Source organism: Pelecanus crispus, chromosome 21 (assembly GCF_030463565.1).
Source record: "Pelecanus crispus isolate bPelCri1 chromosome 21, bPelCri1.pri, whole genome shotgun sequence".
NCBI classification, from domain to species: domain Eukaryota; kingdom Metazoa; phylum Chordata; class Aves; order Pelecaniformes; family Pelecanidae; genus Pelecanus; species Pelecanus crispus.
In genome coordinates this window covers 746,170-772,106 of record NC_134663.1, presented here as the reverse complement: position 1 = coordinate 772,106, position 25,937 = coordinate 746,170, and the positions used below count along the sequence as shown (strand labels likewise).

General features: G+C 61.4%; 1 protein-coding gene across 1 annotated transcript; it reads left to right on the top strand.

Moving 5' to 3' along the window:
* The first annotated feature begins 2,732 nt into the window (after positions 1-2,732).
* TACC1 (transforming acidic coiled-coil containing protein 1) lies at positions 2,733-25,602 on the top strand. Its single transcript, XM_075723920.1, has 12 exons — positions 2,733-2,887; positions 14,161-14,196; positions 17,034-17,094; positions 17,756-17,954; positions 20,121-20,176; positions 22,504-22,638; positions 22,853-22,929; positions 23,342-23,385; positions 23,487-23,647; positions 24,221-24,327; positions 24,945-25,065; positions 25,527-25,602. Exons 1-12 carry the CDS (start codon positions 2,733-2,735, stop codon positions 25,593-25,595), a joined length of 1,221 nt encoding a protein of 406 aa, XP_075580035.1. The 3' UTR covers positions 25,596-25,602.
* Positions 25,603-25,937: the final 335 nt, after the last annotated feature.

Below are 25,937 nucleotides of genomic sequence, written 5' to 3'. Positions count from 1 at the left end.
ATCCTCTCTACTCTGCAGAAATGTGTCTGCTGACTCGGCCAAGCGGTACTTGGCAGCCAGAGCCACCGGCGTGACTGACAAAGTCAGGTTATCTCCTCAGCGTTCGATTTGCAGCCAGTGCTGCTGCCAGGCTGGGTTGGGTGCCAAGCTGGAAAATGCCACTCGAGGCATTTTCTTAATTGCTCATCGTAAACAGCAAGTGGAAGCAGGCTCTGCGCTCACACCGCTCTGGTATCTTCCTGCCCCGGGGCCCTGCAGGTCAGGAGCTTCGCAGCCTGCGCTGGTGCCGCAGCGCTTCAGTCCTGCTGATCCCGTCCTCCCCTTCCTCTGGGCAGTGGGTGGGAGCGGGGGGTCCTTGCTGCGCACGCGGTCTGCCTGGGCAGCCTGCACAATGGGAGGATGCTGCTGATTTCCTCCGCTCATGCGCCCCAGTTCCCGCGTCCAACAAGCGCGGGGGCTGCAGAAGTCAGTCTATGCGTTGTTCTCCGCCCGGTGCAGCTGCTTCCCCGCTGCAGCAGAGGCAGCTCGCGCCTGCTGCCAGCACCCACGCCGGCCGCTGCTCCTGCATCGTTCGCGTTTCTCTTTTCTCTGTGCGGGCCCTGGCAGAACCCAGGCAGCCGTTTTGAAACGCGGCGATGCCGTCGCTCTGGCCGGTCGTCTGGGGATTCGGGCGGTGACTGGCGGGAAAGGGGAGAGGGAGGAGGAGTTCAGGCTGCAGTGAGCGATGCTGCAGAACGGCTCACGCCGCGGCACACGCTGAAGATCTCCTTATGTAAAATTCATCTGCAGAAATCAGCTCTGCCACTTCACGTGGTGGGAAGTAGGCTGCTCGTTTCTGCTCGCAGCAGACGTAGGCGACAGGATGTTGAGGTTCTGCTTTTGCTTCAGCCTCTTGATTTTTGGCTAAGCTTTGATAAGTGTCACTTGCTCCCCTCTTGCTCGGTGTCCTCTGCGCAGCAGCAGGGAGGTTTGCAGGGCTCCTCGCCCCCCGGCCCCCCGCGGCGTGGCGGGCAGCGCTGCGCTGCGGCCAGGGCGTTACCTGGGGTCCAGACACCGGAGTTGTTTCTGCCTCTGACCCGCGGTGGGAACTGGCGGCTTTGGCTGAACCAGAGGCGTCTTGGGGGAAGTTTGGAAGCGTTGTGTAAGGGGGGTAAGAGATTTTCTTTGACAGAGGCCAGATAATAAAAGCGTGCAGCAATGATGCCTGTATTTAATGAGAACACCGACAGATGGAAGCTTGGAAGAAAGGATCCCTGTAGGGAGGTTATCTGAGCTGCTCCGCAGTGAGGAATGAGCCCTTTGAAGCATCTGATAGAGGCTGGTGTTAGAGGTAGCCAGACCAGATGGACGGGTCTGGTCGGCCCAGAGGCCTCCCTGCCCATGCGAAGGCATTCCGCGCGCTCGGAGCTGGCCGATGATTCACAGAGAAGCATCGGGCTGTGGTCTCAGCCTGCCACGTGAGCACTTCGTGTGGCTACTGAGGGCCAACAGCGCTTCTTCGCAATGGGCCGGGCTGGTTTTGCAGCAGGACAGTTGTCTGCCCTTTCCCAGGTCAGCCCTGGGACCCTCCGCCGGGAGCGGGGTGAGCGGGCCCAGGGCTCTGGGGAGCTGCGGGCTCGGCAGCAGCAACTGTCCGGAGCCGGTAACGCCGCTGCCTGTAACAGATCTGCTGCCCGGGCCCCAGACATTCCTCGCAGCGCTGCACGGACGCTGCACGGCATCAGTAACATTACGCTCCTCTCTCTCGCAAGCATGGGGGAGGTAACGAATTTGGGAGCGGGAGCCCTCGTTAGGGGGAAGATTCCCAAGGGAGGCCAGCATGGCAGTGTTTATTTCTGCAGGGACCGCTGAGCTGTTATTTTTAAACAACAATAGTTTAATAAATAAATAACTGAACTTGCTGCCACGGAAGGATGTATCAGCCAGGGCTGGGGAAGTCGGCGTTTCCTTGGAAAATGGAAGGGGCAGGTGTTTCCCTGCCCTCTGCCCCTGCCCCCTCGGAGCAGCCCGGCGCTGGGCAGCCCCCCAGCTCCCCCCGGGAGCACGGCTTCCCTGGGGCCGCCCCCCCCACGGGGCAGCTCCCTGCGGGCGTGGGGCGTTTGCTGGCCCGCCCGGGGTGGAAGGAATCCGCCGGCTGTGTTCCAGCACAGGTGCAGCCCCGAGAAATGTGGGATAAATCGGGGGGGGGGGGATGATCTGGTTTCACAGCCCTTGCCCTCTTGCCGGGGGGTTTCCTCCGGCGCGGGGCACAGCGCAGCATCCCGGGGTGGGGGGCAGCGGGATCCGGGGCTGGCGCCTGGCCCGGCGCTGGGAGCGATGTGCGGGAGCCCCCGCAGGGGCTGCCCCGGCCCCGCGTTTGGGCAGAAAGAGGTGGATTGGAGAGTTTGCGTGGGAAGGGAGGGGAGCGTGCGTGGGAAGGGAAGGGAGGGGAGGGGAGGGGAGGGGAGGGGGGGAGGGAGGGAGGGGCGCGGCGGCAGCAGCCGCCTGTCATCACCCGACCGGGCGGGGTGGGGGCTCGGGGCCGCTGCCCCGCACCCCCCCGCCGGCGGGCGCGCCCAGCGGGGCCGGGGGGGCTCCGCGGGGGCTCCGCGGGGCCGGTCCCTGCCGGGCGGGCGGCGCCGGGGGGCGGCGGGGGCGGGCGCTCTCCCCGCCGCCGAGCAGCGGGGCCCGGGGGAGGCCCTGGGAGCGGCGCTGGGGGCGGCGCGGCCGGGAGCCCGGCGGGGAGCGGAGCGATGGCGTTCAGCGCCTGGCAGATCCTCTCGCCGGTGCAGTGGGCCCGCTGGACATGGTCGGCGGTGCGGGGCGGGGGCAGCCCCGACGGGGAGGACGGCGGGGCCGCGGGCGCGGAGGAGGACTCGCCGGCGGAGGGCACGGCCCTGGGCTTCAGGCAAGTGACCCCCGGCTGCGCCCTCGCCACGCGTGGCGGGGGGGGGCTGCGCCCGTCCCGCGCCCCCGGTGTCCCCGGGTGTCCCCGTTCCCCCCTCGCTGCCCGCTCGCTGCCCGCCACCAGCTTTGGCTGCCCGGGGGGGCCCGCACCGCGGCTCGGGAGCCGGGCGGGGGGGCGGAGGCGGCGGCCGAGCCCCCCCTTTCCCGGCCGGAGCTGCCCGGGGGAGCCGGGCGCTGCTCCCCGCAGGGTGCCGGCGGGCACAGGGCGGGAGCGCCGCGGCTCGCTTCCCAAACCCGCCCCGCCGCAGCCCTCCGGAGCGGCGGGGGAAGGGGCCGGCGGGGCTGCCGCATCCTCGGGGGGGTCTGGGGGGGATGCTCGGACAGCTTGGGAACGACCTGGCAGAAGCAATCGCGGCCACGGGGAGGGTGGGGGGTGCGCGGGGGGATGCCCACGATGTCGTTTCACCTGCTCTCCCTTTTCCGTTTGCTAGCGTGTCCCGCTGGACAGGAGAGAGCGGCCGCCGCAGGATGCCCACGGCTGGCCGGCCCGGGAGCTGGTCTGGCTGGATGTGTAGGCACTGGGGAGGATGTCAGGGCTAGCCTTGAAAGCGGTAATTCCTCACTCTTTTCCCCCCCCCCTCGGCAGCTCGGACTCCGAAGGTAATTTTGAGACCCCTGAAGCAGAAACGCCGACCCGCTCGCCGCTCAAGGAGTTCTGCGAGCCGCCGCCGGGATCGCCGGAGGCTGAGGCCGGGACCCAAGGTAAAGAGCCAGCGTGCACCTTCTGCTTTTCGGCTCTCTGCTCCGGATGTGGAAAGGCAGGGTGGGGTCAAGGAGGAGAAGTCGCTTGTTTTGAATAATGCCTGCCACATTTTTTGTGGTTAATGGCCTGGATGGTTCAAATGCCAGTACTCCGGGCTGCGCGCTCTGCGAGGGGCTAGTCTCCCGCTTGAGTGGAACGTTGATTTTATGGAATCACTTCGGAGGGAGGGGGCTGCGCTGCAGGCTCAGAAGAGTCAATTTGCCCCCCTTGGCTCCTGTCTATGCAACGCAAAACTATCATTGTGCTGTTTTGCAACCGCCGGTCGCACCCTCTTGCTGTCCCCGAGCCGGACCGAGGCAGAGCTCTGCACGTCGGGTTTTGCGAGCTGCCGAGCCGGGCTGAGGCTGCGCCCAGGGATGCAGAGGCTGCAGCCAGGCCGGCTGCGATGCATGGGTCGAGAGGGATGGAGGATGTTGTTGAATCGTTTTGGCAGTTAACTGCCCTCTGCCACTTCCCCTGCAGCCCGCACGGCGCTCGGGGCTGCCTCCCCTCGCTGCCCGCTGCGGAGAGCGGGCTGCCGGCTGCTGGGAGCTGCCCTGCACGCCGCTCGCCCTTGGCTCTTGCGCAGCAGCTGAGGTGGTGCTGGGTTTGTGTCCTCCCGCAGCCAGCCGGTGGTGGAGGCTTCATTGCATGGGCCTCTCTTCCCTGGAGTTAGCGGCCGGGTGTCTTTGCTGTGTAGCTGCTGTTAAAGATGTGAAAGCTCAACGCTGCTAAACCCCATTTCTGGAGAAAGTGCAAGGGATCTGCTGAAAACGCCGGGGATTTCCTTTGCCAGCGGGGTCGTGGGCTGTTACTGGTTCGTCCTTGCGTCTCGCACCGGCTGCTGCTCCTCTGAGCGTGGCTCCCCGTTAACCCTTGGCCTTTTGGGGACCAGCTCCCCCCATCATCGTACCCTTCTCTCCAGGGGGAATCGCGGTTGGTGCCTGTGGCTGAGCTTGATGTTTATGTGTGTTTTTGTGCTGCCAGGAGGAGGCTTTGAAGCTCCGGCACCTCTGCAACAACCTCTGGAGGTTATCGGGGCAGGGGCAGGGAGGAGACGTCCCCTTTCATCTGCCCTCTCAGCAGAGCAGGGCGACTGGGCAATGTCAGGATGTCTGTGAGCCCCCCGGGCTGTCTGCGGGAGTGCAGCCTCGCCGGGGTGCGGGGCAGCGCGTGGGGGGCCGGGAGGTCCCGGATGGGCCATCCTGAGCATCCTCTGCCCTCTCTTGCCCAACCACCTCTCGCTGCTGCGGGGCCCCTGGTATGGGACGAGCAATTTTGTGCTTCTCTTGAATGCTCGCAACTGCGGGCCGGTAGCTTACTGCTCAGCTGGGTGTCAGAGCGCGCTAGCTCGAACCAGACCCTGGTCCTCCTGCCCAAGTACTGCGTGACCTTGGCAGGAACAGGGTGCTGTGGCTCTCCATCTCCTGCGCTGTTGTTCCGCTGTTGGGATGGATCTGGGTGCCCGTCCATCCCTGTGGAAAACACAGGTTTGTTTGCCTTGATGGAGGGAGCGCTTGGTTCATGCTTCCAATAATCGCAGCTCTTGGAATAATCCTTCCCTTTTAAGGAGGGATGATAGAGGCATCTTTATTTTGCGGGATAATGTCTGGGGAGGAGGAGAGGGGAGACGGAGGCTTTCCTAGCAGGTATGAGGATCTTTTCTGCCGAAGCTTCTGCTCAGCGAAGCGCGTTGCCTGGGACTCCCGGGGGTCACTGTCCCCAGAGTGCCCCTGTGTCCTGGGATGAGCAGTTCCTCGGGGCCAGCCCGGCACAGCAGCGAGGGAGCCGGCTGCTCCTGGCGCCCCACGCACAAAGGTCGCAGTGTTGTGGGACTGAGGGGATGATCTCCGGCAAAAGCTGTTTTTTCCGTGCTGGCTGGCGGAGGGTGGGATGTTGGAGACAGCGGAGCCAAACCCGCTGTGTGACTGCACCCGGCTCCATCCCTTCCCTGCCCGGGGCTTCAGGTGCATCTCTTCAGTGTCTCTGAAATGGTGGAGGGAAGGGATTACCCGGGTGCGGTTGTGAGTTTGCGGTGTGCAGAAGGCATCCTGAGGTGTTAAATCACCGTAATTTAGGTAATCTATACATTAAGCCCTCATCTTTGCCATGCTGCTTTGCATTGCCCTTCCGTCTGGCTGCAGCTCGGGAGCAGCAGCGGTAATAAACGCTGCGATCAGGAGGCGATCCAGCGTAATGGCTGCTTGTCAGTGCTGAAGCAGCCAAGCTGTCATGCAGGCGAGAGCCGCTGCCCTGCAGTGGTTGGGGAATAGCTGCTGCCGATGCTTGTGTGCACCTGGGCCAGCGCGGGGGGCAGCCGCGGGTGCCCGGACCCGCGGGCAGGCGCAGCCTCTCCCAGGCTCGGGGGGACCAGTGGGAACAGACACTCGGCTGGCTTGCAGCTGCAGTCGCACCCTTACTTGGGAATACAGAGGGTTAGGAAACTCGTAAGACAGAAGCTGTGACGCCGGGGGCTGGCTGCTCTGCGCGCAGCTGAGAGGTGACCTGGATGCATTAAACCCCGTTCCCAGGGACAAAAATTCAGCTGGTGCCATCGCCCCGGGGAGGGGGCTGCTTTGTGCCCGTTCAGGATCGCTCAAACAGTTTTCCTTTTGCTGTCTCAGATGGTGGAGGCTGTAATTCTGTCCCGTTCTTGCTGAAGTTATCTTCAGTCATCTGCCAGAAGGAGATATTCTGTGCGAGGAAATGAGCAGAAGCAACAAATATGGAACCGTCAGCGATGGGAGCAGGCTCATCGGCTTTTACTGCTGTTACCCTGATGCAGGGCACGTGTTTTCCGGTGCATTAGCGGCAGCATCGTTTGCCGGTATGCTAATTCTTAACAGAATGGATTTAAAAATAGATCAACGTCTCTTAAACAAAAGCGGAAAGCCAAAAGAGGAAAAAAGTCGTTAGCTACGTAAGCCTAAGCTGACTGTACCGGCCAGATATCCTGTGCTCAGCCTGCGTGTGTGAGTGAGCCGGGAAAGGCAGAAATGCGTGACTCACGCTGTGCACAAAGCATGAGCCGAATCAAAGGCTGCAGATAGTGGAGGGGTTGTTCTCGCCGGCGTTTGGCATTCAGGGCTGTGCAGAGGATCATTGCTGCTTCGCTTGGTCGCTGTACGTGGGATGAAAAGGGCGCGGAGCCTTTGCGTCGCAGCGCTGCTGCCGCCAAGTTTTTCTGATTCATTTAAGGGAGCGAGGGGTGGCATGTAGGAAAGCTGTTTAGTTAGTCGGCGTTTGTGTTTAATTGCAGCCTCAGACAGACAAGTGTAACGATTATAAAGCACATGCACAAAGTGCCTATTACTGTGGTGCCAGGCTGTCCTGCCTGTACATTTTTCTTCAGAGAGCATAAAATCTCCATTTTCCCTTTGTAATGTCCCCTCCACGTACGCTGACTGGACCAGAATCAGGTTTGCGCTCCATGCGCAACCAGTACCACTTCTGTTTTCAGGGATCAAGTGCCTTTTGTTGGATCTGTGTTCAGGATGGATCCTGGAGTCGCTGAGCATGCCTCGCTGCTGGCAGTGCCCGTTTTCATGCTGGGACTAACGTGTCCCCACCTGCAGGGCACAGCACCAGAGGTGGAACAGGAGAGCTCGGTGTCACCTTCTCGGGATGCTGCAGAAAGGCATCTGCTGGGATGCTTGCGAGAAGAGCTGGTCCGGGGGGATAGCTGCGTGCAGTGGGTCGGCGTGCGTGGCAGCCCGGCTGCCAGACTGCCTTCTCCTGGGCTCCCGTGGGGCACTCGGCACAGTTTCGGCCCACGAGGAGGGTGAGGGCACCGGGAGGCAGGCGAGGCAGCGGGGCTGGGGAGGCGCTGGCTGTTTCTGCAGGCTGGTTTCCCTGGCGGGAGACGCGAGCAGAGGGAGCGCGTGCTGAGCTGGCGCGGTGGCTCTCCGATGTGACTGCACGGGGGTGGCGGGGAGCTGCGCTCGCTTCGGGATGTAAATGCGTGCAGAGGCTGTGGAGGAACAGGGCAAGCCGCACGAACCTCAGCAAGGCTGGGAAGGGCTCCCCGGGGAAGAGGCAGCGCTGCACCGAGGTTATCGCGATGCCCAAACCTAGCAGAGCCGGGCGGCTGCGGGGGCCGGAGTGCAGACCTTGGCTCTTCCCAAGCGCCCAAGGCCCTTCGGGTCGCTGGTTTCTGCATCCTGTGTAAATGTTCCTGCAGGAACGTGCGCTCCGGCCGTTTGGCAGCTGATGGGAGGCTGCGTTGGAGGCAGAGGAAATGCACAGGGGGAGGAACCGCGGCTGCCCGGCTGGGGCCGGGGGGGCTTGGGGCCAGGCTGTGCCCCTCAGCCCTTGCTGGGCAGGAGGACCCGTGTGGGGTGGGTTTGCCTGGGACGCCATCACCTCTGGGACCCCTTTAAGGGAGGGGTTTTGTCCTGCTCTCATCAGCAGGCAGGAGGGGCAGGGGCTGGCTCTCCATCCCCTCGAGAAGCAGCTGAAGTGCTGGATGGTGCCCCGGGAGCTCCCATGGTCCCGCAGGTCCCTGTGGCGGGGGCTCTGCCCCGCAAACCATCGCGCTCTTCATCCTGGCAGCGCTCTCTGGATAATTAATTGACCTCGTAGCTTTGTCTGCCTTTGTCCTCTGTATGGAGCCACCTCGGTGCCAACGCGAGCCCGTCCTGGGGTGGCCTCAGCCCCTGAGGCTGTGGTCCCCCAGGGAGCTGAATAGCTCAGCCCAAGCAGGGCTTGAAAATCAGGACTCTGGGGCATTGCGCCAGCGTTCGGGGAGGGCAGGGAGGGAGGTGGGCAGGCTCCTTGCCACCCCTGCAGCTCTTGTTCCTTCCTCTCGGTTCCCTTGGGCAGTTGCTCAGGCGCGGTGCTGAGCATGGCTAACTCGCCCAAGTGATTAATACCCGTCCCGTAGCCAGAGAAGGGGGGGAAAAACCCCACAGAGCTTGCAGGGGGGACAGTCCTGCTTCAGAAGATTACCAAAATCGCTGGCGAGCTCCTGAGCTGTCCTTCACCCGTGCCCTCTGTCTCCCAGTATATTCCAGTTCCTCAGCCTCTCAAACTGGCTGAGTGAGCGGGCTGTGCTGCAGGCAGGGGGGAGCGGAGCAGCTGAGCTGTCCTGGCTGCAGAAAACGAGTGAATCACAAAACTGGAAGACCTGGGCGGCTGGTTCTTGTAATTTTTGTGAAGAAATGGTTGTTCTGAGTGATGGTCACATGCACCATCCCTTCTTCTCTCCCCGCCCTGCAGACATCCACGGCAAGGAGAAGTGGTTTGCATGCCGACTGCTTGTTATTCAAGAAGTAATTACTCGTTGCTTGGGTTAGAAACCAGGATGGGCTCACGTCTGTGAGAACGGCGGCTGCAAAACCTTCTGGTGGGAATGTAAAATGCGTTTAAAAGGTGCCTTTTGCCCTGACTTTGAAGTCTGTTCTTCTATTCAGGGCTGTCTCAGGGAGGCTTAAAACATCTGAGCAACACAGCAAGTGTAATAAAGTTTTCTTTGGGGTCCAGGAGGTTTTCCTGGTTCCTCGTGATGGAAAGGCCTGGCAGGCGCTGCCTCGGAGTGTTTTCTGGCTGCACTCCAAGTACGTTTCCACTGGATTTGTGTTTATCGATGCGTTTTCTGGGGCAGCAAGCATCTATTTGGAGGGAGCTTTTCTGCAGTCGGAGGGAGCTTTTTTGCAGTCTCAGGGAGCACGCAGCCCCTCATGATTCATTTCCATGGCTTTTAGCATCCTGGAGATCAATTATGCAAACCACGAGCCATCAGCTGAGTCAGGGTTGTTGGCTCGGTGTCCTGGATTAGTCCAGGGACCAGACGTTCGCCTGATTCACTTTTCTTCTTCTGCCAGCCTGTGACTCGGTCACCAGCAAACGTGAGCTGTTTGCAAATGCTCCACGATAGGAACAGCCTTTCCAGGCAGACGTGCTCAGGGCTGCAGGAGCACGTGGGGCTGCGGGAGCTTGCTGTTGGCATCTCCCGGCCAAAGCTCCTCCCTGCAGAACGAGGGCACGCTCGAGGTGACTCCCCGTCCGCGGCTGTCCCCCGTGTGCCAGGGCGGGGTTGCAGCAGTGGAGGGGGACAGGGAGGTTTCCCCGGCACAAGCTCCGCACCACCCGTGCTGCTCTTCCCAGCCAGGTTTTCAAACCGGTTTGGTCCTTGGGCGAGCACTGGTTTTATTCTGCCCTTGGAGGACCTGGCTGGGCTGCGTCTCCCCAGAAAGGTGCCAGCGAGAGCTGCGGGTCCTGTGCACTCCCTGATGGGTGCTGAGCACCCCAGCATCCCATTCTGCCTTATCCCAGGAGTCTGGGCAATCATCCCCGCTTGAGAAGCGGGAGAAGAGCTGCAGATGAACTGAGTGGAGGGGACACTGGGTGTTTTCCTCTCGTGCCTTTGCACGCCTGTGCCGAGGTCCTTGCTTTAGGTGCTTGGTGGGTGTAGCTTTCAGGATGCCCTGTAGATAAGGAGCTTCCCCATCCCCTGACAGCAAAGAAAAGATTAAACAGTAAAAGGATTTAGGGGAAGGGATTGGAGTAATAGCGATTAAGTCATGGATCAGGATTTGTGATTAAGAAACTCTGACAGCAGTGTGGTGAGCCCGGTACAAATGCACAGGCAGGATTTCTGCAGGCAGAGGTGCAGGCAGGACAGAAACCACGGGCAGGCGCGGTGCTGAGCACAGCGGCTCCCAGCGCCCCGCTCCCGGCAGGCCCTTTCCTCCGGGCTCGCTGCGCTTTGGGGGTCTCATTGCTCTGCTGTGCCCCCCCATCACCAAACGCACGCAGGGTTTTTGCTCTCCCGGCACTTTGGCTCCTCGCATTTATGCATTGCAGCAAGAGTTTGTGAGCATGCGGCTGCTGTATCTGGAGCTCATGATTTACAGGCACTCGCCCGACGGCCGCGTGTCTCCGGCGGTGGCAGAGCAGTGCCGTGGTGCGGGCAAGGACTGCCCGTACCGCGCGGCAGCCCCGCTGTCGGGACTGCTGAGGCTCTGCAGCAGAGCGAGGACTGGGGTGCCGGCGGAGAGCAGAAGTGCTGTCAACCTGCTCCCGCACCTTGGGGCGCGGCGGCCGAGTTCTGGTGAGCAGTTTGCAGGGGGCAGCTTCCCTCTGCCTGTGCACATCCAGCTCCGCAGCCCTGGCACTGGCCACCTGCGGGCGGCTGACCCCCGGATCCCCTCCGCAGCCTGTTACGTGCTTATTCATTAAGCACAGCACCCCGTTCCCATTCGCCCCAGGGCCTGCTTAATCACGTTTTGTGGTGTTTTCTCATGTCATGCTTCCCTGAATTCCTCTCGGTAGTTTTTAACTCTCCGCCCAGGTGAGCAGCGACTCCGTCGCTGCCATTCGCACTCGGATGCCGGTGTTTCTGCCCTGGGAGCAGCCGCCCTGCGGTCGGTCCCGGCCGGTGTCCGGCTCTCGGGAGCCTCTCCGGGCTTTGCAAAGCCCCCCCGGCGCTGCCACCGCCCTGGGTGGGAGCCAGCGGTGGGGAGAGAAAAGGCAGAAATGGAGATTTTGGCAGGTCTGCTGGCACGGTGCAGACAGCCCCTCCCCGCAGGGGCTCGCCCTCAGCGTGCAATTTGTGTACGTTTTCTCTGCTGTGTTCACGGGCTTCAAATTTTACAGGCAGTGCTTGAAGCCGGGGTTACACGGTGATTCTGGCAGGTGGGGAGGCTGAGCTTTGGGTCAGCGGATCCCCCATAAAATCTGACCCTGGAGCAGCCGTGAGGAGGGGAGAGCAACCCCTCTGGAAGGGGGTGCACGGCAGGCAGGGGTTTAACCGGCTCCTTTTATCTTTTCAGAGCCAAGTGACCACGGTGACCTGCTGGGAGGGGAAGCCCGCCGGGACAGCTCACCCGGGAAGCACCCCAAAGATGAGGCTCAACCGGAGATCAGAGACACTAAAGCCAGCTTGGATACTGAAGGGGAATCCAGCCCCGAAGACTCGTCCCTGAGGCAGCCGCCGGCTGAAACCCGGTCCCCATCCGCGCTGGGAAGCGGGACTGACGCTGGCTGTGCCACCGTGCTCGCTGCGAAGCCGGCCCCGGTGCCCCATGCAGGCAGAGCCGCCCAGGAGCGGGTCATGTCGGGAGAGGATGCGGCGGATGCTGGCACGGGGCTGGTGGAGCCGAAGGCCCAGGAGCGCTCGCCCAGCCGGGGCCGGCTCGGGAAAGGGAAAACATCTTCGCTGGGGAGGAAAACAGAAGAAACCGCCGAGGAGACCCCAGTGCCCCAAGCATCCTACCAGTTTGACCCCGAGCAGTACGACGAGAGCGTAAACCCCTTTGTGGCAGGGGGCTGCCGGCTGCAGAGCTCCCCCCCAGCATCCCCGCGCTGCCTCCCCCATCCCGGCAGCGGCCCCCGCGAGCTGCGGGGGGAACCGGCCCCGGAGCCGCAGGAGCAGGTCCCAAAACCCGAGGTTGATTGTACGGAGGGAGGAGAGAGCGCGGAGGCCCGGAGAGCTGCGCCCAGGAAGGGCAGCAGGATCCCGGCCAGCAAGCTGACGCCGAAGAGACACCGAGACCCCCCCAGAAAAGCAGCCGAGGATGTGGAGAGGGGTCCCACGGAGCCGCCGCCTCCCCGGGGCTCCCCCCGGCTGGGTCCCGTGCTCGGGGACAGCCCGGGTCTCAACCCCTTCGGCGGCAGCTCGGCGCTGCAAAACTCGCCGACTCTCCCCAGGGGCTCTTACCAGTTCGACCCCAATAACTTGGACTCCGTGGATCCCTTTAAGCCCACCAAGACCCTCGCCAGCACGGCCGCCGACTCCTGCCCCAATGCCGATAACAGCCTCAACGAAATCCTCGAGTCCCAGACGCTGGAGGTGCAGGACGATCTCGTGAAAGGCATAGACTCCCCAAAGAAGCCCAAGTCGCGCCTGATAATGTGAGTGCCGGCGCGCGCGGCGCGGGCGGCCGGCTGGGGGCTGGCAGCCCCCTCCGTTCCCCCCGCGCGTGGGCAGAGCGGCAGCGGTGGTGGTGGTGGTCCTGCCCCCGTGCCTTCTGAGCGAGCCCAAAATACCAACGTGCACCTCGGGTTCTGCCGCCGCCCCGGCTTTATCTACCCCTTGGCCCGATGGAGGGGCAGCTCCCCTCTCCCTGTCGGCGTTCCGGTCGCTCAGGAGCGGATGGGAGGAGAGGGACGGGTGACCCCAGCGGTGCTGGTGCCCCGGGTCCCAGCCAGAGCAGGGGGGGCTGGATCGGGACCCGCTCCGCAGGGTCACCTCTTTGGAAATCCCCGCGGGGCTCCAGCTGGTGGGGTCGAGGTGCAGGCACTGTTGGGATGTGGAGTGGGAGCAAACCTGTAACGGAGGCTGGAGCCTGCCGGGCTTGCCGGGCACGCACGAGGCTTTGTAGGTCTTCTGGAGCCTGCAGGTGCAGCTCTGGTTAATCAGATGCTGCTGGGACGTTTTGTGAGCTGCCGCTGAATTTCCTGGCTTATAACTAGGGGAAGAGACTAGAGGTTAAACGGGCAGATTATTTGTTGCTTTTATCACATCTGCACAGGCAGTAGGGAGCTTGTTGTTCCTTACTGAGCTATTTAAGTGCACGTTTAGTTCCTGAACTGTGCTATTTAAAACCCCCATGTAAACGGTGACATTTCATAGTGCCTCCAGGGAATGCAGACGGCATTACCCTCCTCCTCTGGGAACAGGTTTCGTGGCTAAACCGTGCTATTTTCTTGGAATTTCACCTGTTGCATCACAAATGTCTGCCAGCCTGTGTCTGGGCGGCGCTGAAGTCTCAGCCTGACGTTGAAGATAGCCGCTGCTGAGCCGGGCTCGGCTCGACCTGCCCTCGCTCCGCAGGGTCTCTGAGCGGGCAAGGGAAGCAGAGGGGATATTGCACAAGGGAATAATTGCCTGGCCAATTTTGGGTCCTCGCACTATAATTTGTGATTGCCCTTAACATGAGTAATTGGAATGCATTGCAGGCTTAAGCAGGAACTCAGCTTAAAAGGGGAAATTTTAGGAGCACAGAGTTTGTGGCTGGATTGACAGTAACACCAGAACACGCTGTCACTCTGCTAACAAATTCGCGGTGGGAAAACTAGAGAGTGGGGTTTTACAGAGAGAGCAGATAAAACCTAGCAGGCAAAAATAAGGGTATGTTGGGTGTTTCTCTCTTGCAAATATTTGCAGTGTTGATACAGATTTTTTTTTTAAGAGTCGGCATTCCCAGGTGTGGCCACGGGCGAGCGGGAGCTGGCGGTGAGGGGAAGCGGCGGGGAATTTTCAGGCTCCCTCTCCGTCACCTCAGAGCAGCGTGGGCTGCTCCAGGCGCTCGGCTCCCCCGGCAGCGGGATTTACGGATGAATCCCATCCTGCCGCCATGAATAGCGCGTGCAGGATCAGAGCATCTTTTAGCTGTGTGTTCCTTCCAAAAAGACAGAGCTGGGCAACTCACTGGGCTGCTCCAGATGAGAGTTAATATCCAGGTCTTTTCACACGCTCTTCTTCTCTCCATCTGTCTGTCTCTCTCCCTGTCCGTGCTTTGGTGCATCAGGACTACTGAACAAGTGAAATTTCTCTGTTTTCTGTTGTAAGTACTCTCTTCTGTATTTCTTTCTTCTTTCCCTTTGCTGGTTTTTGTCCTCTCTCTCTGGGTGTGTGCTGGCCTCACTCGTCTCCACGGCATGCTGGCTCCTTCTTGCCCTTTGACTCGTGCTCTCCGCCGTCCGGTTTGTCCCCCGCACCCCTCAGGCCGTGCCCCGGGGGCAGCTTAGCCTGGCCAGCGCCTGGGGAGGCGAGCAGAGCCGCACCGGAGGCGTGCGCCTGTGCTTGCTCTCGCAGCATGCCCACTCGCGACGCCTTGTAACCGCGTACAAGTCCTGGAAACCAGCGCGTCGGCTCACGGAGGGGGAGCAGATTCCTGTGCAGGCTGGGTCCCTGCAAAGATGGGTGGGTTTTAGCCCTGCAGATGAGGGTGTCTCTTACCCCCTTCCGTGCAAAGCCACCAGGTAGGCAGCTGCTGTAGAGGGGTCGGGTGGAAAGCACCAGCTGGGAGGCGAGGGAGTCGGGGGCTGTCTCCTCCGGCTCCAGGATGTGTCAGTCTCAGGGCAGCTTTGCCATCAGAGCTGGCTCCAAACAGGGCTCTCTTTAGATCTGAGCTGGCTGCCAGAGCCGATTTGCCCACGGCTCTCCCCTGAAGCGCTCCTCCTGCGCCCAGAGGCGAGGCGGTGGAGCCGCTCAGCGAGATCCTGGGCGGGTTAGAAAGCGCGGCTCGAGTAAAGCCGCCCTCGTTCGCTGCCCTGCGACCCGTGCTGCTGCAGCGGGGCCGTGCTGCACCCCTGGCATGAGCGGCCCCGCGCTGGGACACCAGTGAAATATCAAGTGCCCCGTGCTGTGCCCCCCCAGGGCTTGCTGCTGCCCATCCCGCAGGCAGGGCACGCAGGAGGGACCGGGGTTACCCCCATTTAGTCTCCCAGCGATGCTCGGTGTCTCTTGCATCTTGTCAGCCCCCTCCCCGGGGACCCTCGCTTGTCTGGGCTCCGCTCCCATGCGAGGGCAGTCGGAGGAGGGAGCGTGCTGGGCTTAGTTCCTGATCTTATGTCATCCGTCCCAATGCCCTTCTTGTCCGCTTAGTGCCGCCTGCCATATGCGCGAACAAAATTAGAGCGGGGCTCAAGCACCGACATCTGTGTCTCGGCTGAGAACCGGTCTGCCTTTTCACAGCGCGACGTTCAACAGCGGACGCCTGTCTCTAATGCGGGACCTGCAGCCCGGCGGGTCAGGCAGGCACACGGGCAGCACGTGGGGGAAATTTGGGTTTATCCAGCTGTGAACACTGGTTATCCTTGCATGGGCGGCTGCGTGTGTCCTGGCCTCAGGGACTGGGGGGCAGAGCTGGGGCCGTCTGCTGCGGCTGTCTTCTCCCCATTTCCCCATCCCCTTGAATTACGGAGCTGTTATCTTGGTGTTGGTGCAGGAGATCAAACCAGCTACCAGACGGTGTGATAACGCCAGCCCGGGAGCTGGTGCAGAGCAGAGGGGTGGGTAAGGACATGTGAGCTGCAGTTTAGCTGCTCACGTTAGAGCCAAGAGCGATTTTTTTGGTTTGTTTTTTTTTTTCAGTCTGACCCAGGTAGGCATGTTAGTGTGCAAATAAAATTTCCATATGCCGTGCCACGTTGCCCATTGTGCTCTGCTGGCACGCGTGTACAATGGGACGGGGAGGCTGGAGCGAAGTGGGTGGGGGCGATTCTTTAGACCTTGGTACGGCTCGCTGCAATCCTGCTCGAGCCTCTGCCCGTGTGTCTGTGGCGGGGAGAGCTGAGTCTGGAGGTGGGGATCGCTCCCCACGTATCCACAGTGGACTGTCACACTCCAGCGTAGCGAATATCTGTCTTCTGGGGGGTTTGGGCATGGCAGCGAGCCGGGGGAGATTGTTAAACGTGGAGCGAGAGCGTGGTGAGAGGCAGGAGGAGAGCTTGTGCTTGTCCCGGAGGCAAGTGCTGGGACGCACGTCATCTCATCGCTGACTCCCTCAGCCCCCGCGGGCTTCGGTGACACGGAGCCAGCGCTGCTGGGCTGGCCCACAGCTGCCCCTCTGCTGCCTCGAGCTGATTCGAGATGCTGATGTGTGTCAGGATGCGGCTGCGCCTGCGGTCCTGTGCAGCCAAGCTCTGGGATGGTGCATTTCGAGGAACGCAGGACAAAGTCCCAGAGAGAGCTGCCTTTCGGGAGGGCGTCCAGACGAGAGCAACCTGAGCTTAACCTTCCCCCGTCTGCAAGGCCCTTCTCCTTGGAACGGCGTTTGCATCTGGCAGAGGAACAGTTCAAGGCACAGCGGAGTGCCCTGGTGCTCTCCAGCAAGCAAAGCAGAGCTCTCCAAGCAGCAGCCCTCTGCCCTGGCCGCGCGGGTCCGACTTACGTGGGAGACACGTGGATACTGCAGAGGTGTCCCAGACAAACCTCCAGCTGCAGGGACAGGGCGTGAGATGGCCTGGAAATGGTTCCTTCCTGCAGAAAATCAACATGCACTCAGACCTCGGGATGCCATCACGCTGGATGCGCAGGGCGAGGGCGCGGCAAGGGAAATCTTTCTTTGCCGGCTCCTTGGTGATTGCCTCTCTCGCTGTCAGCACCTCAGGGTCCTTTCTCTGATCCTTACGCTCCACAGGAATAAACACCTCAAAGACAAACCCGATCGCTCCGTAGTCGTGTGTTTTGTTTGCTTGTTCCTTCTGTCCGTTCCGGAACTTGCTCTGCCTCGATATTTCACTGGTGAGTGGGGTTGCTGGCACGCTGCGGGGTGCAATGCTAGCGCTGGGGCTGCCTCCCCTTGCTTGGGCTGTCTCGCACGCGCCCCCGCCTCCTCCCCGCGCCGCCGCCCCCGCCAGCCCGCGCCTCAGCCAGCCGCTTCTCTCTCCCCTGCAGGAGCGGCTGCAAGGCGAAGCAATACGAGACGCAGTCCCTGGTCCTGGACGCCTGCGCTCAGGTACGTGGGGTCCCGGGAGCTGCTGGCTGGGCGCGGGGTGCTCGGGCGGTGGCGTGGGGAGAGCTGGGCTGGCTGCGCTTCGGGCCGGCGTGCGCCTGCGGCAACGCCTGGCCAAGGGGCCAGTTCCCTGAAAGCAGCAGCTCCCAGCCACGGGGAGAACGCCGCGGGTTTAGTGTGGACTTGGTAGTGTAGGTTAATGGTCGGACTGGATGCTCTTAAAGGGCTTTTCCAACCGAAACGATTCTCTGATCTTTGCCGTGGGCAGTTCCTGGTGGGAAGGGAGGGAGGAGGGCTGCGCTTGGTACTTGCCCCCGGCGTGAGCCTGTCCCTTGGCGCGGGGGTTCCTGCCCACTAAACCCTCTCCATTTTCCACGTGGTTCGTAGGGACCGCGTGCATGCGGTATCTTAGCCCCGTCCCCAGCGTGGGCCAGAGCAAAGCACCGAGCTCTGCGGTCAGGTTAATGGATTTTGCTTGTTAATGGCTTCTGTCCCCCAGCACCCCGTGTTTCCTTCTGCCCAAACCTGCCAAGGAGCTGGTGGGGAGCAGCTTGGTGGTGGATGCTAAGCCTCCCGTGTTTTCCACGGACTGTCCAGGCAGCCTGGTTGCCTGATCCCCACGGATTAGCTCAGTCCTGCTTAACTGCATGCCTTGATCCTGCAGGATGAAGGAGCGTTGATCGCAGAAATCCCAGATATTGCAAATCGGGATGGACACGCCACTGATGAGGAGAAGCTGGCCTCCACCACCTCCGCGCAGAAACCGGCCGGGCTGGAGAAGAAGGGTGAGCCAGAAGATGACCTGGAGTACTTCGAGTGCTCAAACGTTCCCGTGCCGGCGGCAAAGCACTGCACGGAGGCAGGTAAGGAGCGTCCCCGCTGCCTCTGGCTCCGGAGATGCGCTGTGCACGCACCCAGGCAATCTCTACAACCTCTGGCAATGAATTGGTGCTGTTGAGGCAACGCAGCTTCACCAGTTTATTTACACTGCTAGGGCTAAAGTCTGCTGCAAGTTATAACGAAACCTCCAATTGCTTATCTGCACTGTTTCCATTGTGGAAAAATCACGGTACAGGCTGTCTTTTAGATTCTCTCGGTACAAAGCACTCTCCCCGCGGTGCCGTGGTAGGACGTGGCTCGGGCCGGCGAGGATCCCTGCCCGCGGCACACGCTGCCCCGCAGCCGTGCTGCGAGTGCCCTCGCGAAAGCAGCGCTCACGGGCGAGCCAAGGCGAGGGCTGTGCCGAGCCATCGCACACGGCTCAGCCGGGACGCTCCCCATGCACGCCCTGCCTCCTGGGTTGCAGGGTGCCCTGCTCAGAGCCTGTGCCGGGAGCAGAGCTGCCGGCACCCGGTGTCCCATCACAAGGGCCGTGGCTGGTGGAGATCTCCATGTTGCTGCAGAAGACCTCTGCTAATGCTCCTGGTGGCATTTTGCTGTCAGTCTCCTATGTAATTAGAGTCTCTGACCAATCCATTAAAAAATAATTAAAAGCCAGGCAACGTGACATTTAATCAATAGCAAAGTTATAGGTGCCAGCAGGAGCAATCACCTCACGGAAGGTTTGCAGCTCTCCCCTGTGGGTACCCATTAATCATGTCTCCTGAATGCTGTGCAGAGCTGCAGGCTCTCGGGAGACAACAGTCCTTTGTCTCTCAAGGGAGGAAAAATTTGATAGTCGGCGGAGGGGCTGGGAGGTTTCATTTATGGCTGCTCATCTCGGAGGGCCAGGCAGGGGTGCACGGGCTCGGTGCTGGCCGTGGGGACGGTGCTGTGAGCTGCGGCAAGCAGCCGCTGACCAGGGCGCAGGGCTAAATGGGGAGAAATGCTAGGAAATCTGCAGTCGCAAGCGTTGCGTTGCCTCCTTCCTTTCCTGGCTGGGCTCTCGCAATACTTTTTTTTTTTTTTTTTTTTCTCTGCCCAGTTAACACATGAATAGCCAGTCATGTCTGCAGTTGTCTGAGTGAGGTTCATAAATTATCTCCCATGCTATGTGAGATGACAGGGTGTCCCGCACCCTGCAGACAGGAGATGGCTTTTATCTTCTCTCTGCTGCTGTTAAGAATAGCAGGGGCCATGTGGCAGCTCCTTTTCGGGGGGCGTTGGGCCCAGTTGGTGGGGGCTGAGTCTTGTGCTATTCGGAGCGGCCCGAGCAGCTGGGCTTCATCCCAGGGATGCATCCTGCCCGCACCGGGCAGCAAAGTGCAGAATGACCCGGGCACCTTCATTCCTCCTGCTCAGCCCCCCGCAGTCCCGGGGCATGGCTGGTGTGGGTGGCAGCCGCGGGGACACGGGGACGGGGCTGAGCTGCCACCAGAGGGGAGTGTTGGTTCCCACTCCCGGGAGTGCGGGAGCAGAGGCTGGCATGGGTGCGGGATGCACCCTCCCTGCGAGGGCAGGAGCCGGGGCGGGGGTGCAGGATGCACCCTCCCTGCCAGGGCGGGAGCCGGGTCATGGGTGCGGGATGCACCCTCCCTGCCAGGGCGGGAGCCGGGGCATGGGTGCGGGATGCACCCTCCCTGCGAGGGCGGGATCCAGGGCATGGGTGCAGGATGCACCCTCCCTGCGAGGGCGGGAGCCGGGGCATGGGTGCGGGATGCACCCTCCCTGCCAGGGCGGGAGCCGGGGCATGGGTGTGGGATGCACCCTCCCTGCCAGGGCGGGAGCCGGGGCGGGGGTGTGGGATGCACCCTCCCTGCGAGGGCGGGATCCAGGGCATGGGTGCGGGATGCACCCTCCCTGCGAGGGCGGGAGCCGGGGCATGGGTGCGGGATGCACCCTCCCTGCGAGGGCGGGAGCCGGGGCATGGGTGCGGGATGCACCCTCCCTGCGAGGGCGGGAGCCGGGGCATGGGTGCGGGATGCACCCTCCCTGCGAGGGCGGGAGTGGGGGGCAAGGAAGCCTTTTGGGAGGGGAAGCTCAGGGGATGTAGAGACTCAGGTGTACCCCTCTGCATCCCAGCAGATCTGCATGTGCCGCCAGGGTTCTTGTTTCCAGGTAGCTAAAAGGTGGTGTTTCCTTGTCTTTAGGCTTTGAAAAGGAGATCTCCAAGCAGATGGAAAAGGATGGGCCTGGCATCTTCCCTGTGAGTGCCTCTTGCTTCCTCCCCCCTCGCCTGCAGGGGGGCTCAGGGCGGCCGTGCGGCGCTGGCGGGGGGCTCGGCAGGGCGGTGGGGCTGCGGGATCCGGGGCTGATCCCCCCGCACCGCAGCTGCTGCCTGCCCCGCCGTGCAGAGGGCTGCCGGGAAGCTGCTGCCAATGTTGCTGCTAATCCCAGAAGCGCTGCCAAAACCTCTCTGAAATGAGTTTCTTTGGGAGCTAAAGTTCTTGAAAAGCCCACGCAGGGACTCGATAAAAATAGTGGTGATTTCCTGGCAGGCCAGGAGGAGCCTGGCAGGGGACGGCTCCCTCCTGGGTGGGCACTGCTGCTCGTGGGTGGGAGGGAGAGATGCTGGGGATGGAGCAGGGCTGGTGAGGAGCCAGGGCTGCAGCCGTGGGAGGGCAGCGAGAGCAAACGCTGCGTTTGGAAGCGGCTGGATGACAGTGAAAGGGCAGAGGAGATCACGGGGAAAGGACGAGCTGCAGGACAGGGGCTGTGCCTCACGTGGAGGAGTCCAGGGCTGGCTCTGGTGGCCGGTTGGTGCCTGTGCCTTCTACAAGGGATCCTTAAGCGCTGCTTTCAGGAAGGCAGCTGACAGCGGAGGGGGTTTAATGAGAACAGCCCTGGCTCTGCAGCCAGCGGTGACCCCGGCACTGGCACATCTGCACGGGGGCACCCCCAGTGTGCCCTGAGCAGCCATCGGAGTGGCCCCGAGACCCCTCCGCTGCAGGGGCACCCGCGCCACCTTAGCCGCCCCTGGCCAAAGCTGCTCGAAGGGGCAAGCAGATGACAATGAGATTAGCAACATCAGCAAAATTAGCTTCTCTGAGACAGATTTAACTATGCTAAGCCCCACAAGGACATTAGGCAAAGTGAACCTTTTGTTTGGTGCTGGGGAGAGCGTGGGCAGACTCTGCTCCTGCAGACGAGCCGGGGTCATCCCAAAACCACAGCGCGGGAGGATTTGCCACGGGGCAGGCGGTGGGCAGAGGTACTTGCAGGTGTTCAGGTGCACGCCTGCTTTTGGGAGATGCTGTGGGAGGCTGCTGCCAAAACCACAGGGGCTGAACCTCCCCAGCGTTAGGCTGCCCAGACCCAAAGCTGCACTGGGGGTGGCTCCCGCCACCGGCCATCGCTTGCCCGCTGCTACGGGCAGCAGAGCTGTGAGAGCCTGTGAAGGGCTCAGTCGTGCTTGAACCTAGGCAGCAGCCAAAGCACAGGGGAGGACGGGGGGAGAGAAGTGCTTTAGTGCTCTCGTTTCCAAAACACGGCAAAAGCAGACTGCCTCCTCTGAAGCACTTCTCTATTTATGGCCTGGCAGCAGGTTCCCAAGGAGATGGCTGCACGGGGCTGTCATTTCAGCTGGGATGATAAAAGGAGGAACAGGCGGTGGTGTAAGCCTTGGTTTGAAGGAATGCTTTTCTGGAGGCCTTTCAGACTGCAAGACCCCCGCCGAGGGAAGGGATGGGGCCAGCATCCAGGCAGGACTCAGCGCCTGGGTCACGGGGCTGAGTTCTGCCCCAGTTTGGTCCCTGCAGCTGCAGCGCTGGTGGAAAGGAGCTGGGCTCTGGGGGGAGAAAGCAGTGAGCGATGGGGGTACCACCACCTCGTCCCTCGTAGGAGCACCCATAATAGAAACAGGAGGGTGCCAGGAGCCCTGCATGAGCGTCTCCGATTTCGGAGCCCTCCCAGGCAGCTGGGTGTGGGATGAGTGGGGCTGTCCCTCGGGAAGGGGAGCAGGAGCAGCCTCAGAGCTGGGTCAGCTCCCTTGTGCATTTGGGGTGATCAGCAAGGCCCAGCAAATGTCCCTGCAGCTGCTGGCAGCAATTTGCATGTGTCGGCTGCAGTGCCATCTCCACCTGACCAGGAGTTGATGGAGACAGGTGACCCCGACCCTCACAGACCCACCGCGTGCGGCTCACAGTCAGCAAAGATCCTCCAGGCTGGAGATAGTTTAAAACCAGCCATGGGGAAAGTGAAGGGATGTCAGGTGTGAGCATATCTCTGCTCAGAGCTGGGTCTCCTCCTTCCGAAATGGGCCCCTACCCTGTCTGCCCTTTGGGATGCCAAGCCCCAGGGCAGCCCATGGGTGTCCTACAGCAGCCGCCCCAGCTCCCAGCAAGGGACTGGGCAGAAAGTGCAATAAAATTCCAGTGCGGGCTCTGCCACCAGGCTGTGAGCTGTCAGTGTGTGCAGGTAGGGAGGTTTGGTGCCTGAAGAGAGGCTGATAAAATGGGGGAGAACACCCCAAGCAGGGGAACCGGGGCGAAAAGAAAACCCCCCGCGGCATCCCGGCTGGGTAATTCTCCCCAGGGCAATCCCGGGCTGTGCTCCATGGACAAGTGCCCGGCAGCCGTCACCAGCATGAGCAGGAGCGAGAGTCCCCTGGATGGCATCTGCCTCAGTGAATCCGAGAAGACGGCCGTGCTCACGCTCATCAGAGAGGAGGTAATGGCCGGGGACCCTGTCCTCCCCAGGCGCTCCCCGCTGTGGCAGCCGCCCCGGGGCTGCCCCTCGCCGGAGCCATCCCGGCCGCTGCTGCGGGGGGAGCGGGGGCAGCTCTGCTCTGCCCGGGGAGGGTCTGGTCCCCTGCACATCGCAGGCGTGGGGCAGCAAGGGACCCAGAGCGCGTCCCAAGGGTCCTGCGTCTGCTGCACCCTAGATAATCACAAAGGAGATCGAAGCAAACGAGTGGAAGAAGAAATACGAAGAGAGCCGCCAGGAAGTCTTAGAGATGAGGTAAAAGCCTTCTCGTGCGTTCACCTGCCTGCTCCCCTGCATGTTCCCTGTTGGGAGATGGGCTAGCGGGGCTGTAATGGGATGATACGGCTCGGCGGCGTCAGGGTGGGACGTGTTAGGAGACGCGTGCTCTTTGTGCTTGTGCTGTGTTGAGCCCGATGGTTTCTTTGTTGCGGGAATGAAATCCCATTAGCTGCGCTGGCCCGAGCGGCAGCCGCTGGAAGGGAGGTCTTGGCGTAGAGCAGCGACGGCGGGCGCTGGAGCACCAACAGCCGGGGCTCTGCAGAGGGGCTGCTGCTTGGGCCGCCTTTGTGGCGTGGGGAAGGGGCAGGTCGCTGGCAGCAGAGCTGTGGCTGTGTGTCTGCAAAAAACTGCTGCCTCTTACCTGCTTTTTTTTCTTCCTTCCTTCTAGGAAAATTGTGGCTGAGTACGAGAAGACCATCGCCCAGATGATAGGTAAGGTGCTGTCGCCTGGCCGGGCACGTGGGGAAGGGAGCTGGCTGCTGCAGCCATCCCTGCTCGGTCACTGTGTCCCCGCTGTTTATTCTTCGTCACAGAGGATGAGCAGAGGACAAACATGACGTCTCAGAAGAACCTGCAGCAGCTCACGATGGAAAAGGACCAGGCTCTGGCAGACCTAAACTCAGTGGAGAGGTCCCTGTCGGATCTCTTCCGGAGATACGAAAACCTGAAGGGCGTCCTAGAAGGCTTTAAGAAGGTCCTTACCTTGGTTTCCTCTTTCTCCCTGCAGCCCTGGTCCCTGGGCACGGAGTTCCCGTGCAGCATTGCCCTCACCTTGCCCCGTGCAGCATTGTCCCCACTTTGTCCTGTGCTGCAGCACCGTGGCTCTCCTGCCCCGCGCAGTGCTGCTTCAAATGCCCCGGCCCTTGCTCAGAGGACTGCTCGCTTGCTTTCCTCTGCCCGCTTTCTGATAAACAAGCAAAATGTATTTCAAATGCCCGGGGAAGCTGTTGTGGGGAGCCCGGTTCTCCGGCTCTTCTCCGCACTCCTCCTCGGCGCTCTCCTGCCGAGCTGCCGGCAGCGGAGCACCATGCCCTGGGCAGAGCTGCAGCCAGGGCAAGAGCAGGTGCCAGGGCAGCGTGCCCCGAGAAAGCCCGTCTCCATCGCCACGCTGGTTTTTCCATGCTGCCGAGCTGGATAAGGGGCTCCAGCATAAGGGAGAAGCTGATTCTATTTAAAGCCTTTTTTTTTTATACTCGGAACAGGATACCATCAGAGCAACATCTCTGTGCTCAGTCCCAATGCAGCTGGATGTACTTCTTTTTTCCAGAATGAAGAAGCTCTGAAGAAGTGTGCTCAAGATTATTTAGCCCGGGTCAAGCAAGAAGAGCAGCGGTATCAGGCCCTGAAAGTCCATGCAGAAGAAAAATTAGACAAGTAAGGTCATGCACGAGATTGCTGGGCGTGCTGAGCTTTCTGGGTGCTTAAAGACCTTGTAGGGCAGCGTCTCCATTTGCCTTTCCTGAGGGCGGAAGGCAGGAGCTTATTGATGTGAAAAGCTGCCTTTTTTACAACCTCAGGCTCAAGTGACTTAAAATGGCTGTAAGTAAGCCAGCACAAATCCCTGAATGGATTCTCTGATCTCTGCTTCAGTTTTTTTTAATGGAGAAACTGAAGTTCACGGTCTATTTACAGTCATTTAATAAGTTCCCACATTTCAGAGGGCTCATGTTTGCGGTTTGTGAAGGGGTTGCGCAGCTACCGAGGCTCAGCTGATGAGCAGTAGCTCACAACACATGGTAGCCCCAAGTGAAGTGGGTGAGGAATTGGCTTAGCTTCACTCTGAGGAAGGAGAGTTTCCACGCCGGAGTTTGGAGGAGCTGAATTAATCCCATTTCATTCAGGTTTTCCATGTGGGAAAACCACCTCTGGCGCATCCAGGCAAGCAGGAGCCAGGCTCTGCCAACGCCGCGTGGTCTAACGTTGTGCCGCGGTGCTCCTACCTGCACCCAAAGATGTAACCAGCATCCCCTTCTTTCCAAACGCCACTACAGAGCCAACGAGGAGATCGCCCAGGTGCGCACGAAGGCCAAAGCGGAGAGCGCAGCACTGCACGCCGGGCTGCGCAAGGAGCAGATGAAGGTGGAGTCCCTGGAGAGAGCCCTGCAGCAGAAGGTAACGCGCCCGCCCTGCCTCCTCTCTGTGAACCGCGCTGGCTTGGCTCTGGCTTTCCGGGGTACCAGGTTGCTGCCCTGAGCGTCCCGTGCACAACGGTGTCCTCTCGCAAGGAAGCCGATGCAAGCTCTGCTCAGGTGTAGGCGTGCCTGCCGGGTCGGGCTGGCGTGCGTTTGGCTGTCTCGGAGCACGGGCAGAGCTTGCTCGCGCGTGCCCGCTAGCAGACACGTGGGCTGCAGCTGGGCAGCTGCGGGTCTCGGTGCAGCACTGGGATCTGTTGGGGACGAGGAGGGGTGAGCCCAGGGTCCCTGCAGCACCTGGATGCTGCATGGAGGAGCTTTTGCAGGGGCAGGCGTAGGAGCTGGCTGCCCCTTCCTGCGCTGGCTCAGTGGCAGATGGGCCTGGGCGTTATCCCCCATCTGTGCCGCCGCGGGGGTCCTCAAAGTCTGCTTTTCTTCCAGAACCAGGAGATTGAGGAGCTGACCAAGATCTGCGATGAGCTGATAGCGAAGCTGGGAAAGACAGACTGAGTCTCACCGCCCCTCGTCCAGCACTCTGCACTTGGCCGCTTTTCTCGTAACGTCAAGCACCTTGCCTTATTACCCAGGACCCCCCCCAGCAGAGAAGCACACACGTCCAGCTGCCTGCTCCGCTTGGCTGCCGGACCCCCGGGCCCCCCGTGCAGAGCCGGTCCCCACACTGTCCCCGTCTCTGCTCCCCAAGGGCTCTGGGGCTGGGTTCCCTGTGATGAGGCCGGGCACGCGCATCCCTCCTGAGGTCAGCAGCCAGCGGCTGCTGTGCCATGCGTCTGCACGGATGCCACCTCTCAGCCGGGAGGTGACGCCCCGGGCTCTGGTCCCCCTCGGCCAGGG